Source organism: Fomitiporia mediterranea, assembly GCF_000271605.1.
Source record: "Fomitiporia mediterranea MF3/22 unplaced genomic scaffold FOMMEscaffold_6, whole genome shotgun sequence".
Lineage (NCBI taxonomy): Eukaryota > Fungi > Basidiomycota > Agaricomycetes > Hymenochaetales > Hymenochaetaceae > Fomitiporia > Fomitiporia mediterranea.
Window position 1 is genome coordinate 683,272 of NW_006760391.1, and position 17,894 is coordinate 701,165.

Below are 17,894 nucleotides of genomic sequence, written 5' to 3' on the forward strand. Positions count from 1 at the left end.
CATTATACAAGCAGTCTATGTCAACTTGAAAATAGTAATCATTCGAGAAGTGCGCTAATACGTCGCCTAACCAATGTACCTACTTACTGAGCAACTGTCGCATTTGACTGAATGGGAAATCGTACTATGTGAACAGGTCAAAATAGACCAAGGTACCAGTTTTCAATCACCGTCATTTTCGCCATCGTCCATAGCACGACACAGTGGCAATACTACTTGGAGGAAGCTCGAGGGCCGATGGTTTTTATTAAGATCCGTGGCATGTCCCGTTGTAGAGCTACTACTTTCAAGTTCATGTCGTTCACCAGTTAGATCCCCCCCCCTCTCAATGAAGCTTCACGCATATGTGCTGATGCGAAAGAACGGAAATCGCTTTCTATGAGAGAGGTACAGTGAAGCTTGGTGCACTGTTAACACTTAACAGACAGTTTCACTTTGGAGTATTGGTTCTTGTAAAGGGTAGCTGAGTATATGACCAGACTTTAGACATTCACACGCGTCCTCCCCACGGCTTCAACATATACAGTTGTTGTCTTCACATGAAAAGTATGTACGTTGTTTGATAAATCAAAGAGACATTGTGATTGGATCAAGTATCTGCCATTAGGCTAAGAAGGGGATAGAACCAACTATGGAGAATTTGCCTGATTGATAGGGTTTCTTGACAGGATTACGGTATCATCTGAAGGGCGCCACGATGGTATTTCAGGTATGTCACAACTGGCGTTGGCAACGTTATATCGTCTACCGAATAGATGTCTGCTTAACAAGCAGTAGACCACAGCTCGTGAGGGCTGGTACAATGCATAATATTGGTCACTCTCATCACCCCTATCGTTTGCTTATGAAGGTGCCTTTTTGTTTTGATCCTCGTTACACCACGAGTGATGTAACAACCTATCCAATATATATATATATATATATTAACACTCACGTATACAAACGATTGCTCACGTAGATGATGTCTGTGTACAGCCGGCACTCCTCCCTTCATTCCGGTTTCGAAGTGATACAAATGCCCGTTAATCTGTACCCTGTGATATATGGCAAGCGGGCGAAGTATTATGAGTTTTGAAGTTGTATTGACAGACTAGAACCTTGAGTTTGAGTAAACCCACGCGATCGATTAAGTTGACAAAATGACATCGTGCCGCCGCCGCCACGTCTGTCTCGTTGATCGCGTTTCCATATAGCAGAACATACGTGTTTAAGACAACATTCGGATGTTCACCACATTCCGACACTGGATGCTCCATTAGGTGCTACATACGTGAATGATAATGCTTCGTGTCATGAATTAGCTCCTTCAATCAGTACTCTGCTTTCTAGCTTCGAGCTAGATGGTTCATTGGGAAGCACGAATACCTTACTGGTCATGTAGCATGTAAGCTATCGGTGTCGGAACGGACGCGAAAACGCTGCACTCCAGTCTGAGTAATTCAGTTTTCTGAATATTGATGACAGTGAGGCATTGAGCCAGATACTCGGTCTGTCGACCATCTGATAACTGCGGAAGTACAGGTGGTCGGCACGATCACGATCCGGGGCGTTCGGTCTTGGTTAGATTGCCAACTAGACTAGGTCTTGCACGCACTTTTTTGTTTTATGCTGGTCCCTGTGACAAATCATGCCTGCATTGTTCCAGGCGGACGTGGAAAAACGAGACGGCAACGTTACCGAATTGATCGATTGATTATGGTCAACGCAGCGAAAAGGGATTTCCTGTAGTACCTTAATTGTTGCACAGGTGAGAGAACGAGATGCACAGACAAGTCCATATACGATCAAGTGTTTGAAATTATACCGCTTGGAGCTTCTACTATATTCGGATTAGTATATACTTAGCCGAAGGTTTGACAAGATTGTTCTTATTCCCCCCTTTTTTTCATCTTGGGATGTACGCACACAATTACTTTTTGTTCTCCCTGCCTCTTTGACTGGGGTATTTATTGGATGACTTCCCGTAAGAATTCTGCTAGAAAAAAGGCATCCTATTTTCATAAACTCTGTATATAAGCGAGATAGGATAGATTTAGACAAAATTTGCTTCCCGTAACACCAAGATTCATAGATGCTATAGCTAAGGGCAAATGTTCTGAGAGAACATGTTGATCATCAATTATACTAAATACAGATGTAACTCCGATGACAAAGTGACAGGCAATCAGGGATACTGTCATAAGCGTCGGCTATATTACCATATATATTATTATGAACGTATTTCTCAAGTTTTGAGGTTTGTACAGGGGGGGTACCCCCCCCTGTACAGATTTTAAGTTTATTCATGGGGTGTTGTTGACCGAAATTATGGTACACTAGTCGGTTCCCTTCGGACCGATGATTTAGACACGGTTTTTAGTATTTTTCTCGTCAGAAAGCCTTACGGGAAGTCATCCATTGCTATTCATCTGTGTAGGAAACTGATCAAAATAGTCTCGTTGATAAAATCGTGGGTATCAATTGGACTAGCTAACCTTGGATGGATATAATAGATCGTAATCTACTTCTTTCAAATTCAATCGTAGTTGCGTGCTAGGCTTGCTGTTCCATAGCAACTTGAGGACACACAGTAAGGGTCGAACGCGACAGATGGGAAAGCAAGGAAAGATATTGATTGACATGGACGCCCTTTGATATCTGTTTTCGAGATACGTCGTCCATGTGGCTTGTGTTGCTTTGTGAAAACCGCCCTGACCTTGTATGATATTGTATTTGCCGAGGAGAGTCCTCTGATTCTGGTTATTATTTTCCTTGTCATTAGATCGCCAAGACAAAGGTACGATTGGCGTTGCTTTTTCGCCAATGCAAGCTTGGCAATCGGACAGGAAGCACCGAGTAACGAGATGTGAATAAAGGTCAGCAACTTCCCTTGGGAACAATACACGCGGCTTCACAGTCCCTTGGCAAAGGCTGTCTCAGCTGGATTGGGACGACGATAAGAAACAGGTCCGACAGTCGCCTGTAGTCACGCGAGCGCAGGGACGCACAGGGGTGACATTATATTAAATTAGTCCAGGAAAGGAAAAGATTCCGTTGACTGAAAATTTGCTTCCGCTGGATGACGATCTATTGAGAGGATGCTACTGGAAGTGTGCGTGGCTGCTCGTTTGTTCGAAAGTACAAGAGATGACGTTTCCGGACGGAGAATTTAGACGTAGTCGGCCGGTCCGGCTTGATCGTGATGCGTGACGGAAATATGTATAAACGGAAGCAGAAATGAAAAAAACATCCTCGGGAATTATCCGAGAGATAGAGTTGTCATAAGTGCATAAAATTAGGTGTGACATAAGTGACTAAACTCCCGGGGGATTGGCGCGCTAAAAGGTCAAGTAAGCGCGAGCTGAAGCTAGCCATTCCCGCCGGTCCATGCCCTCTCCTCTCCCCTTCAACCCGCACTCCCTTCATCCCCAGAAACACTTGCCTTCGCGATACACGTTGTTAGAAGTGTCAAGTGCCCCTGCCTGCAGACTCCCGACGTCGCGCAACTGCGAGCTCAATCATATCTGCTCCGTTCGCGCCCTCGTACCAGGGCTGTCCTAACTTGACCCGAAAGGTTTCGGTCGTTTAGCTGTGCCGTTTGTGCACCGTGTTGGTTATCTGAGCTTCTCTTCCGACCCGAGCTTCTGTTTTCGGTGCGTCCCTCTACGATGCGCGCCTCATTTCAAATTCCACCAGAATGCGCGTTGACCTCTTGCTCTTGGGCCGCAGCAATAATACTAGGCGAAATTCTCTCGCTGGCGTGGCACGTTACATTTGGCCTGCACGCTTCCCTGTGAGTCAGCAGCAAGCTACATCGCAGAATCACCGAGTCACCTTGGTGAGTTTATTCTTGTCCGTCAATTCAGATCTGTGGCCCAATCCAGATCACCATTACCCGGCACGTATTATAACGTAACTAACAACACGATTTCTTCCTTGTAATACCGCAATCCTTGCCTCTTAATTGTTGTTGCATTCGCACACATTCTCGTGTCCAGTCGCCCCTCCCCAAGGACTTGCATATTAGCAACCCTCGTGCTTGACTGATTTGTGCCATTCATTGACTCAGAGGAACCCCATCCCCAGTCGAGGGCAGTCCACTTTTGTCAACCGCACCAGTTCTGGGTCCAGATTGTCCCAGGTTTATAAGAAGCCCCAACAACACACAGCGCAGCTCATAGTTTCCAATCAGCTGGTAAGCTTGATTAGTCAATTAACTTCCATTCCGCCTCAGCTCTCACAGATCAATCTTCATCTGTTATTCATCTATCCGCGTAGCTGCCGAGCCAACTCGGAAACGTGTCATTTATTGGTCCCGTCTTTGTCCTAGTGTGGACCGTTACAAATCCGACGCATGCCTTCGTATCATGTGCGTCCTCACCTTTATATCTTTTGTTAACTTCCCTTCATACCTGGAGTAGTGAACACGGCCTATCGCGACCTGAAGTTCCTGATTACTCGTCTTCTGACGTCTGGCAGTCCGAAATAGCCGCTCGCCGCCTTTAACGCTCATTCCACCGAAGCTTGGGTAAGAAGAAGCATCAGGCATCCGTCGGCATTGAACGGAGACATCATCTCGTCCAATACTACCATATCCTCCATTTTCAACGGCGCTGCATCGAATCTCCCAAATTAGCCTATTTGCCATTCCTAAGCGCCTCGGTAAGTTTATCATATTATTCGCCTTCATGGGACGTCCCTTACCTTCCCCATTGTGTTTCTTGCGGCGCCACCTGACCGATAAATCTTCTATTCTATTGCCATCCATCTTTCATGCGTGTATCTTCAGTTTCATCGTCTAATACCCAGTACCCAGATTCGCATTCAGATCTGATAGTGATATATCGGCTTTCTGGCCAATTTATACCCGACCAACTTACCAGTATCAAAGAAGCACATAAACGGACTAAATACGCTTAAGAGAACGACACTCGATTCTCGTCAAGATGTCGGCCCCTCCAACTAATCGGGTTCCTAATCCTGCCTCGACTTCTTCGACCCGTTTTTCCCATCTGCCGCACCAGTTCTCATCGCAAACTGGAACAACCTTCGTACACGACGCAATCGGTTATTATCCATCGTTCGGCGCGATTCCTTCGTCAGTCCCTAAATCAACGACGTCATCGTTTGCCTCCGCACTTGTCCTTGCTCCCGAGCAGGACTCTCCATCTGCCCGGAATCACCACACAAGACCTTCGCCTCGTGATCACGACGTACGGGTGATGCGCAATTCTCCTGCAGGTTCAAATACCACTCCCACCTCTGAGGGAAGCATGTCCGCCACTCTCCCTGGCCGGCAGGGCGTCGGAACTGACTCATATGTTTTGTCCTGCGCTCAAGATCAGACGTATCAGGGTGGAGAAGTACACAGGCACGCTCCAATATCATCGCAATTTTCTGACGAACTCTCGTATTCCCAGATGCATCCGTCATCATCTTCGATGTCGTTCCTTCAATCGAATCACCAACGACCTGATGAGCTCCTCTGGGCGCATGACGAGCCATTCTCAATGTTCCAAAATGCACACCTTCCTCCGTCGAATACCGCTGGTGTCACAGATCCGTCTCACTTTCCTACCTATGGAGCGGACTACTCCTTCAATCCCATTGGGATCAATGGAACTGGGATCAACGTCTGCCATGCAGAGGAAGAGATGGTCGGTTGGTCACTTGAACGAACGGGTGAAACGTTTCCGGCGCCCGCGGGAATAGATTTCGACTTCATGCCAGATGCTAGTGCATGGTCTCATTTGCCGAGCGCGTCGATCTCGGCTCCCGATCGACGGTCTGGAGTTGGATTTGCTTCCGGTTCTAGCTGTGGTTGCAATTCAATCTCTGCACAGTCCTTCGCGCGATCTGATTCCGACCCGCTGAGCGGGAAGTATTGTGGGGAAGGACAGGAGGCATCCCAGCAACACGAACGTCTCGAACAATATGATGCTACGAACGGCCCATCTGGTGTACAAGCGTCCATTCCACATCACCCTTCTCCAGTAGTGGGTCAATTGGATGGTGAACAGGTGAGCTTAGATTACTTTCCCCCCCGTTGTGCCCAGTACAGCCCGACCACTCTTGGTGCCTTCCTTTCATGTCATTGTCTGCGTACTGCATTTCGCACTGAAATGCTGATGACTAGTTTCAGATAAGTAGTTCCTTCATCCACTTGCAAACAATGCAGTCGGCTTCTCCCTCAATGAGTGTCCCGTCTCAATACGTTCGAGCCAATGGAAATCTACTCCAGTCTGCCCAAGCACAAGAGGAAACCGTTCAAGGACAAGTACATCGTGGCCACAGTGCATTGATGCCACCGCCGCCCATTCCCGCCCGTGCTCACACATTAGATTCGGAACAACCGAAGTCAAGAAACCGCGGTCCTCATTCTTCCCTTGAGCGACGTCATACCGTCGCGGTACCTCCGACCACGAACGTATTGCCTGTGGATGCAGGCGCTTCCTCCGCAGAAACCCCGTCAGTCGTTAGCACGCGCTCTTCTTCGGCCGCACCAGACTCCTCAAGGTTTCGCGGTGAATCATCCTCCGAGGGATCTGCAACGCCTCGAAATGCGACTGGATCTCTGAACGATGCGATGTGGACGCAGGCTCAGGAGTACAATAGACACTCCTTATCAGAAACGTTCCGTCAACAGCATGACATGTCTGACCCACCAGCCGAAATCCGAGAGGGAAATGCCCTCCACCGTAGCACGAGGTTTGACAGTGCTCTACGGGGTTCTCCTTTGATGGAGAAGATTAGGCAAGTGAGTCAGGGGCAGAACGGTGAGACAGGAACCACCAGAGGTACTGGAACCGGAACCGATGCCCACAATAGTGTGATAGGAACCGAGCCTCCCACTGCGCCCGACGACTTGAGCGACAAGGAGTTCTTCAACGGGCCGATTGGGAAGGACTGGACTCCTGCAGTGGCGAACCACGAAGTTTGTCTAGCACCTGATTCTTCAGAAAAACCTCCTTTCGCAAATCCGCTTGTCTCGCCCATATCTCCAACGAGTACGGAAGAGGTAACCACACCTTCAGTAGAATTCGCTCGCAACGGTAATCACCAAGTATGTACGACATATGCGTCCGTGGCACCAGCAAACCCTGCAAGTCGTCCTGTGTTGCCACCAGACTCCCTGAATCATTATGTCATCCCAGTATTGCGACACGATGGACATCTCGCACCTCATGTTTCTGGACTTGGAGGCGGTTTCATAAGTGCGTATGATGGCCGTTCCTATCTGACAGATGACTCTGAACCGGATCCTGAACATGTCCCTCCTGCACCCCCAGGAGCTCGGAGTGGCGACAACCCAGTCCTTATGAGATTTTTACCACATCCCATGCAGAAACGCGGTGAGATCTATCATCAGATGCTCAACCCAGCCCCTCAGCCACAGAGCGGAAAGGGTCCGCCGAACCAGGACGATGCTACGGAACGCACCCGTGCTGAGGACGGAGTAAATCAGACCCCAGAAACGAATGACGATGCGAGAAAAGACTTTGAAGAGAAGGGTATCAAGAGTGAAGAGCAGGGTGAGGGTTGGGGTTCCACTGAGGGTGGATCACACGGGCAGCGATTTGCGCTGCCCGGGCTTGTACATCGCGACGGTGATAGAACCGGAGCAAGTAATAGGTCCGGCCCACGCTTGAAGCTTTCGACAGAGAAGAAAACCCCTCCAAAGATGGCGTGTCATTTCTGTCGCAATAGGAAGATTGCGTGCGGTCCTAGTAAGTGTGGAGACCTTTCAATCTGCAAGTGAGTACATCTTCCCTTTGCGTATCCTGACTACTTCCATATTCTGCATTCAACGCTGAATTTCTTTTTCAGCCAATGTGAACGGCGAAATTTGCGGTGTATTTTCCCAACTGTGTCCCGCAGGGGAATGCGGTCGAAAATGCCACGATCCGCACATACTGTCGACGGGACGAGTGAAGTGGATAAAGACTCTGTTGAAGAGGACGAGTATCCTGACGAGTCCGAGGACAACTCTGCATCTCCTGGCAGAAGAGAGTCCAGAACGCCGGGTTTTGGTTCTTCTGAGAAACAGCGGAACATGAAGAAGTCCCGTGAGAAGGCTGTTAAAAGTCGAATTTCAAAGGGAAGGGGAAAAGGGAAAGGGAAGATATCCGAAGTACAGCGGGAAGATCAGTCTGGAAAAGACCACGGTGAGGTTGACATGGATGGGGACCGGCAGGAACCACAGGAGGCTGACATAGAGATGCGAGTTGACCATGGGTCGGGATATGCAGATGACCCGCTGGCGTCACTCGGTGCTGCACAGATGCAATGGCAACATCAACAATCCCATGCTGTGCCAGTTCCTTCATCGATTCGACCCAATGCGCCCGCCTCTGTGACCTATCCTACTGTACATTCTTCCCTGTCTTCGTCATCTTTGTCGACTCTAGGCTTCACACAGAGTACGTTCGAAGTTTCCTACCCGGTACCTGGCAATGGAGACAACTATTCTCTACATGTGGGATCTTCTCATCCTTTCACAACAAGCCCGCTACCACGAAGAAATCCGCAATCCAGCATTGCTGCCGAGGGTAGTGCTGATCATTTGTGATCCTTTACTATCTAAGTTATGCATACAAAGTTCCTACTCTGCGTTTCCCATTCGTTTTTCATCAACATTTCTCTACTAACCCTGTCCTAACGTGTCATGTAGATTTCCAAGTTTCTTTTCCCGTTTCGGATCCATTGCTTTGCTCTTGTTCCAGCCTTCATAACGCTTGTTCGAGTTGTATTTCTGTACGCATGATTACTCTTTTCACGCCGGTTTTCCTGTTCCCTTCCCCTACCCTTCACTCGCTTTATCATTTTAGAACGAATTATAATGCATTACAATGTAGCCTTCGTTGCTTACTGTGTACATAGATATGTTTTATGTTGTACCTTCACCCTCTCATTCATGATGTTTTCCTCTTTTCTTTTCATCCTTCTTTGTGCCCTGTGGGAAGGACCAGGATGTATGTACTTGTTGCATATGATGCTGCTCGATTCGCTTTCTCAATGCTTTCAATCTGTACTGTGTTACACTGTATGAAAAGTATCCTATTACAGCTAAACAGAGTACTGTATTCAAAATTTCAACTAGGTAGATATGACTATTTGATATTGCAGATAAAAAAAGAACAGTATGTGTGCTATAATATATTTGTCTTCAACACTCTATCAAAGAATACAACTGGTTGACATTAAATGTGTCTACTCAATTTCTCCAGGTTTCATCATTCTCAAGAAATCTAATAGTCCTCCTTAGAAGGTTCTACTTACATGAAGTATGTTAGTAGTTACACAATTAACATGTATAGCTTTAAAATTTGAATATAAACAGTAGGAAATTTAGTATGAACACACTAAAATCTGTTACTGTATAAGTGACAGTCATTCCTTTGTGTATAGAATTACAGTTACTATTTAAGAATGTTGAATGATTAGAGGAATCAGAACTCTCTTAGTATATAAGGTAAACCTTGAAGACAGTCTAAGTTTGCTAATCCTAGAGAGTGTCTTATTTTGACAATTTACAAGTATATATTGTATAAGACATACAGATAATTATTTAATACTATTAAAAGTAAGAGTAATATAAAATAAGTCTAAGATTATATACAGTATACCTCTCAATCTGTAAAACCTAACTGTTATGTTTTCTAGTTTCTACTAATTTATTTTATTAAGACAACTAATATGTATAAGTAATACTAATAAATTCTAAAGTCTATTTTATAAGTAAGAATAGTAATTTTAGTCTACTAGTAAGCTAATAATGTACTGACAGAAGTAAGCTAGAAATTATAATATAATATAAATCTTATAAAGTTTTGTAGAGTTTTTTTAGTAAATTCAGGTTTTACTATTCTTAAAACAAGGTGTACTAGTACTGTTAACTCTTTTAAGAATTGTATTAACAGTTTTGTATAAATTAAAAGAAGCTAACATTATTATTAATTCCTTAATGTTATAAAGTATAGTTTAGTAAGAAATTATAGTTTATATAATTAGTAACTGAATTGTTAAAAGAATCTTCTACCTTTAACAGTTCTTATATACAAGTGTTTTACTACTATTATAAATGTTTAAGAACTAATAATTAGACTTATTTAAGCTATTACTTTAGTATAAACTATTTACTATATTAAAAATTTGACTTTAAGTTAGTACCTTATATTTACTATATATAATACAAACAAGTCTTGTTTTTTTTTTACATATAGTTAAATATATAGTATAAGTATAAAATAGTAAGAAAATAGTATAATACAAACAAGTACTTTTAGAAATTAGAAATTAAGTACTTTTAAAAGAGTTACATTTTGTAAATTCTTTAATAAAGTTATATATAATATATAAACTTTTAAACTATATATTGAAGTATTTTAAATACTTATAATTAATATATAAGCTAGAATATAGTTTATAATAAAAAGGAAATAAATAAATAAAAGTTAATTATTTAATATATAATATTATAACTATCTATAAAAATATTAATTATAACTAAATTATATATATATTTTATATATGTTATATTAAAAAATAAAATAATTAAAGACTTTACTAGTAGTAAAGTAAGTATTAAAAAAGTAAAAAAAGTATTAAGAAAGTATTAAAAACTAAGTTTAAAGTTGTAAAACATATAAAGACTAATAAGACAAAAGTATGTTTATTATAGTTAGAAATTAAAAACTAGTCTAATTGTTAGAGGAGATGTGTTCTCTAGGTTGATAGTACTCTCAAACTGTAAATGTAGACTTGCAGCCCTTAAACCAACTATATTCCCAAAGCTACTAGCTAGGATTTATGTTAGGAGAACAAGTAGGAATACAAGAAGAGTCAAAAAACTAAGAAACTACTATATTTACAGGCTACTTTTTATAATATCTAAATAACAAGAGTAAGTAAGGAATGAAACTTGAGAATAAGATTAAAGAAATAACAAGAACAAATATTGTAAAGCTAACAGGTGTATCAGAGGCTAGGAAGAATTAACAGAGTGTTATATATTAAAGAATATAAACTAAGAGACTATTATACAAAAGAGGCACAAGTTACTATATTAGGCAAGAAATGAATTGACTGTATTATAATTGTATACACTACCTTGTGTCTCTATAGCTCTCTCCTGTGCTCAATACTAATACAATCTCTATAAAACTTTGTAGAACAATAAATAAGATATTAAGAATCATGAAAATCTAGTAATAATGTTAGTTTTTCACAAAACTGACAGAGATATAAAGAAAATGAAATAGGTCCAATCCTACAATCCTAATATTACCTCCCTCCTTAGATTGTACATCCTAGACAATCAAATCTAGAGACTATTTTGTTTAAACAAAGTGTTAAAGTCTTTAAACAATTCTTTTAGAATGTTTAGTTGTTTTAGAGTACTAGGATAGACTTTGTAGAAATTCCTAACAGTATCCTAAGTATGAGTAAGGTTATTTTCAGACTACCAAGTTGCTTCCTAGTATCCTACCCATTTGACAAGGAACTAAAGCTTTCTCTTATAGAGTTGAGAGTCAAGAATAGTCTTAACTTTATATTTAATCTTATTATTTACAAGTTCTAAGAGAGGAGGAGGAGAAGTCTTCTAAATATTAAAGACTTAAGAAACATATAGTTTAAGTAGAATCTTATTAAACACTAGGTGAATTGACTATCCCTAAGGTAGTTTGAGCTTATATGTACTAGCTCTAACTTTTGAGTTAACTTTAAAAAGACTAAACTACTTGTTATTAAACTTTTTAATAAGTCTAGTAGTCTTTATGTTTCTTAAGTCTAAATAAACACACTATATCTCCTAGCTTGTACTGTATAGAGGGGCCTGAATAACAATTATAGTACTTCTTTATAACTTTAGTAGCTTGGTTCAGGCTTTTCTTTACAAGTTCTTAAACATCTTTAATATGTTTAGCTTATTGTTTAACTAAATATATACTAGTCTTAGTTAAAACTAATCTAAAGCCTATAGAGTATCTTCTAGAGTTAACATAGAACAGAGAGAACTTTGTAACAGAGTGTTCTTGATTGTTATATACAAACTCAGTCATAAAAATCTATTCTACCTAGTCTGACTGTTTATAGTTAACATACAAGTAGAGATACTGTTCTATCTCTTAATTAATACATTCAGTTTAACTATCAGTTTGAGGATAATATATGTATAATCTTTCTAAGTAATTTATAGAGTTTAAAGACTTGATCCCTATACAGTTTAACTATTCTCTTAACTATAACCTTTATAGTAGTAGAAAGAGTATGTATTTACTTAGAGAAACAATCTATAATAACACAAATAGTGTTAAATCCTTTAGACTCAGGCAATTCACTAATTAAATTAACAGATATTACTTACTAAGGTCTAACAAGTGTATTATAAGAATGTAATGCCTTTTGTCTTATAGTGTACAAGGATTTTGTTCTTTAGCATTTATTATAGTCTTAAACATACTTCTTAGTATCTGTCCTCATCTGTAACTACTAGAACTCTCTCTAGATCATTTCAAGCATCTTCCTATACTCTGAATGTTTTACAAGTAGGGAATCATAATATTCCTTTAGAACTATTAGTATAAGGTTTAATAGAACATATATTTTTGAATTCCTATATATATAGTCATTTCTAATAAGTATACTAGTTAGGTACTCTTCTCCTTTGTCTAATAATTCCTACTAAGTATTCTAAACCTTTTGTAGAATGACTTTACTATCTGTATACACTATTCCTCTTAACTAGGAATCCTTAATAAAGGTAACATCTTTATTATTATACTCTCTCTTATTAAATTAAGGACTTCTAAACAGTGTATCTGCTTTTGTAAGTATTTTTCCAGGTTTATACATTAAAACAAAGTTATAGTCTACTAGTTCCATTATCTAGCAAGTCTGTCTATAGTTTAACTTGTAGGAAGCTTTAAAGTATGTTAAATTAGTATAGTTAGATTATACTTTAAAGGTTTGTCTTACTCCTAACAAGTACTAGTGTCAGTCCTTAATAACTTTAATAATAGTAAGTATCTCTTTATTATAGATCTTATAATTTTACTCTACAGAGTTTAGAGACTAAGATCTGAATACTATAGAACACTATACACTATTTTGCTTTTAAGAAAGAACTGCTCTAAGTGTGTAATTAGACAAATCAGCTTCTACTCTAAAGAGATTATACTTATTTAGAATTGTAAGAACAGACTGTAAGCTTAATTGTCTCTTAAGCTCTTCTATAGCCTCTCTTTACTCATTTCCCTAAGTAAATAGAACCTTTCTAGTTAGTTTAGTAAGTAGACAAACTATTTTACTATAGTTCTTAATGAATCTTTAATACTAGTTGTAGAAACTAGTAAACTGTTATAATTACTTTAAGTTCTTTAGTTCTGACCATTCATTAATAAGCTTTACTTTCTTCAGATACATTTGAATCTTATTGTTCCTAATAATGTGTTTAAGATACTTAGTAGTAGATCTTTTAAATTCACACTTTTAGAGTTTAAGGAACAAGTGATTCTCTTACAGAATTGTAAAAACCCTTTAAACTAAGTATTTATACTCTTTAATATTTTTAGAATAGATAAGGATATTGTTTAGATAGACAACAACTGATTCCTTATTAATTAATTTACTAAAGATATTGTTTACAAAGCTTTAGAATTTAGTAAAGGTATTTATAAAACTAAAGAACATAACTATAGACTTAAACAATCCTAGATTCATTCTAAAAGCTACCTTCTACTCATCACCCTCTCTGATTCAAATATTATAGTATCCCTAGTATACATTAAGCTTTGTAAAGTACTTAGAATCTTTGACCTTATTCAGAAGCTCTTAAATTAAAGGTAGAGAGTACTTATTCTTAATAGTACCTTTATTAAGCTTTCTGTAATCTTAGATTAGTTTTAAAGATCCATCCTCCTTCTTAATAAAGAAGAAAGGTAATACTATAAGAGACTTTGAATATTAAATCCTTTCTAAAGTCAGATTCTCAGAAATAAAATCCTTAAGTGTATCTTGTTCTTTAAGAGTTAGAGGGTACACTTTACAATCTGTAGCCTTAAAATCTGACTTTAAATTAATAGTATAGTTCTAAGATTAATACTCTAGTAATTCCTTAAAAGATTCCTTACTAAATACATTCTTGTATACTTTAAAATAATAAGGGATTGTAAAAACTAGGGTAGAATCATTATTAGTTCTCCTTAAGTACTCTAGAACATTTAAATACATTTCTAGTTTATTTAAGAACATGAAACAACTGTTTAGACATTTAGTAAAGGACACAATATCTTGTCTCTAATTAATCTCTAGATTATACTTGTTTAACTAATTATATTCTAGAAAGATATTACTTAATACTAATATAGTAACTGTTAGACAAATTGTCTCTATATGTACTTTAACAGAGAGTTGTTAGATATACTCACTTTACTAATTCTAATCCTTAAGAATAGTAACAGAATAGAGTATAGAGGGTAAGACTTGTAAACTTGTAGTGTGAGAGGGTAGAGGAGTCCTACTTTAGTCAAACTGTAAGTATAGTCTAGTAAACTAGTAGTAGAGTACTTTCAAGTACTAAGTAACTTAAGTTGATAAAACTATCTTTTTAAGGGCCAAACTGGCCTCCTTATATACCTTTTGTTAGAGTAATGTTACTCTAATAACTTTAGTAACTCCCTTTACTATTATTCCTATAAAGTAGAGCTAGCTAATCCTTTAGACTGTATACTATACTAGTTTGTGTCTTCTATTAATCTGCTAACACTAGTTTGTGTCTTCTTGTACTCTAAATTAATCTTCTAATAACTCCTTTACTATATTGTTATATCTTCTATACTTCCTCTCATACTTCTAACAACTCCTTATAAGTCCTCCTAACTAGTTATACTGTGTAAGCTGTATAATACTTTTCTTATAAAGTAGAGCTCTCTATTGTTCTATAGTCTTCTTATGACTCTGTCTGACTCAACCTGTACTTCTTATACACTAGTTTGTAATACACTTTCTTATAAGGTAGAGTATTATGACTTCTAATGACTCCTTATAACTTCTGTAATATAAAAGACTGTACTTCTGTACTATCCCTAAAACTTACAACTAATGTTCTAGACTGTCTTATATACACTCTAGAACTGACAACTAATGTTTTAAATCTTTCCCTAAGTCTTCTTTAATAGACTTAGTTTTAGAAGACAATTATCCTTATTAACTTCTAGTCTTATCTTTGTACTTCTGTATTCAATCATAGAACTTACAACTAAAGTTCTAGATTGTCTCATGTATTCCTCATGTTGTCCTTATGTTGTCCTCATGTTTATAACTTTATTACTTTCCTATCTGTATAAGTAAAGTGTATAAAGAAGACTACTTTTCTATAGTCTCTCCTTAGAGCTCTTAGTTCTCTTTCCTTTACTAGTACTAGTCCTTCTTAAGTATAGAGCTTTAAAGTATTAGCTCTAACTCTTTCCTAACTTTAATAGTCCTTTGTCTTTATACAAAGTGTTCCTAGCTAACTATATAGTTTCTCCTTAAGTAAGTATAATATTTTCCTTTTATCTCTTCAGGTTTTCTTCTAGTCTTTTTCTTTATACTTCTTACTCTAAACACTATACTCTTTCCAGATCCCTTCTTTATACAAGCATTCTAAATGACTTGTCTTTAGTTAAGGTTATTAAGTAATACTGTACTAGAGTATGTGTTTAACCTTAGAGAGATAAAGACCTTGTCTTTAGGTTTTGTTACCTTTTCCTAACCAACTTAGTACTTACTCCTTCCTGTCCCCTCTCTCTACTAATAGTTTGATCACTTATTAGTAATGATTAGAGGTTTATAATACTAAGCTAGAGTTCTTACTAAGTAGGACAACAAAGGTAGCCTAGTTGATCTGGTTAATCTCTAGACTTGTAACTAATAGAGTTTTATATATAAACTACTTAGTTCTAAGTCTTGAGTTAAGCTTTTCTAAACTTAGTTACTGTATTTTACAATTCCTAACAAGAGTTCTACTTTAACATAGTTTTTTAGAAGACCTCTATTATTACTTGTACTATTAGTATAAAAAACTAGGAAAGGATTCTTAAAAGGATATATTGTTAACTTGTTGTTCTTAACAAAACTTATATTTATGTATAATCTAGTACACTCTGAATCAATTAGAGTATACACATTAATGAGTCTATAATCTGTTTTAATTGTTAAGAACATATCTGATTGTCTTCTAGTACTAGAGTAAATGTATAAAGCTTTCCTAGGAGAAACTGAGTCTACAAGTTTATAAGGGGTATTCAAAACTATTCTTACACTTTCTACCTCTTTACAGACTTTAGAATTAATAGGTTTATTAAAGAAATAAGAGTCTTTACTATTTAGAGTATTATAATACAAACAATAATTGTTTATATTTGATTCAGATGTCTAGTATTAATTATTTACATGATAATAACTCTGTTCTAGCTCTTTCTTAGACAATACAGTATCTATACTTAAGAATTGACAAAAGACTCCTCTTCCTTAATCTGTTCCTTATCTGATTCTTTATCTATAAAGTCCCCTTCCTTTAATTCCTGTATTACTTCTACAAAAGCAAACCTTTTCTTAGGTTCTATAACTCTAAGAATCATTCTAACTCTTTAATACTAAGAAGGACAAACTCTAGTAAAGTAACTAATCTCTCTACAAATATAACAAGCTTAATTTTTCTTAGTATTATTAATTAAGATGTTTATTAGTTCTCTAGCTCCTAAGAATGTTTTTCTATTAGGAGTTGACCTGAAAGGATGTAAGATTGGTTAAGAATTTGTCTGTACATTTAAGACTTTAAAATACATAGTAGAATTAGATTAAGAAGAGTTGTAAGCCTTGTTAGGAAGATTAAAGTACAAACAACTGTTAGATTAACTACTAGAGAGTCCTTTATATACAAGAGTCTTCCTAAGTTAAGTTTTATTATTATTAATCTGAATTGTATACTTTTTCTATTTATTATAAGTACTTAGAACTAGTAATAAACACATTAACTAGTAAAGTACTTTAGGATTAAGAGTATACTAAAGTAAATTAATTAATATAAAGTTATATACTTTACTACTTAGTCTAACATTAGTCTTAAGAATTTTAAACTGTTAGAAAAAGACATTTACAGAGTAGTTTCCTTACTGTTACAGTTCTCCACTCTTGTACCTTTAGTTTTAAGGGTTCTACATCACGAAAAAGTCTTAACAGTTGTATTAGATTATAACCTAGTACATTTTTTACTTTTTGTAAATTTTGTAAAAGTGATAATAACTTAGATAGTGGTTTTCACAAGTTAATTATAATTTAGTACAAGTAAAGTGAGAATCCAGAATAGTTATTAAAATTACTGATATTAATTATGATTGTACAAATTGTCAAGATATATAAGTGATTATAACATACCTCTCAAAATAATAATGTTAAAATATACTTATTATATTTTGACAGTATAGTATTATCTTACAATATATACAAGTCATTATAAGCATCTGGATAGATTGCTTCTGCTTTGCATACAATTTTGTATCAAATAATTAATAAATGTAATTATATTTAATTATTTAATACAAAAAGATAGTGAATATTATATTATTTCTACGGTCCCAATCCCTGCACCACTAGCAGCCTCTGCCTCGTTCCTCTGCAAGCAGAATTCACGTCAGTAGAGGATTAATGTGTTCTTGGGCTGTATAAAGTAGTCTTCGTCACTACGCCTTGGTCGTCGCTCAGTCCCTGCAAGTTGAACTGCAAGGTCGAGCAGGTTTTGGAGGTCGAGGCTGCGCCCGTGAAACAGGCTTAGAGTGATTTAGAAAGTGACAATAAGAAAGAAAAGATTGACGCACGGTGATGGCGTGCAGCGAGTGTGAGTGGTGCATGCAGGTTGAGATCCAGAGTGTTGG

The 17,894-nt window shown here is 37.8% G+C and overlaps 2 protein-coding genes across 2 annotated transcripts; both read left to right on the forward strand.

Annotated features, from left to right (window-relative positions):
- Positions 1-2,802: 2,802 nt before the first annotated feature.
- Positions 2,803-4,485, forward strand: FOMMEDRAFT_155936 (uncharacterized protein; the record flags this gene model as incomplete). Its single annotated transcript, XM_007266265.1, has 7 exons — positions 2,803-2,845; positions 2,897-2,991; positions 3,351-3,510; positions 3,554-3,632; positions 3,676-3,817; positions 4,049-4,174; positions 4,258-4,485. 7 exons carry the CDS (start codon positions 2,803-2,805, stop codon positions 4,483-4,485), a joined length of 873 nt encoding a protein of 290 aa, XP_007266327.1.
- A 440-nt stretch (positions 4,486-4,925) lies between these two features.
- FOMMEDRAFT_155937 (uncharacterized protein) lies at positions 4,926-8,548 on the forward strand (the record flags this gene model as incomplete). The annotated part of the gene is made up of 3 exons (XM_007266266.1): positions 4,926-5,999; positions 6,122-7,734; positions 7,807-8,548. The coding sequence occupies 3 exons, from the start codon at positions 4,926-4,928 to the stop codon at positions 8,546-8,548; spliced, it is 3,429 nt and encodes a 1,142-aa protein (XP_007266328.1).
- Positions 8,549-17,894: the final 9,346 nt, after the last annotated feature.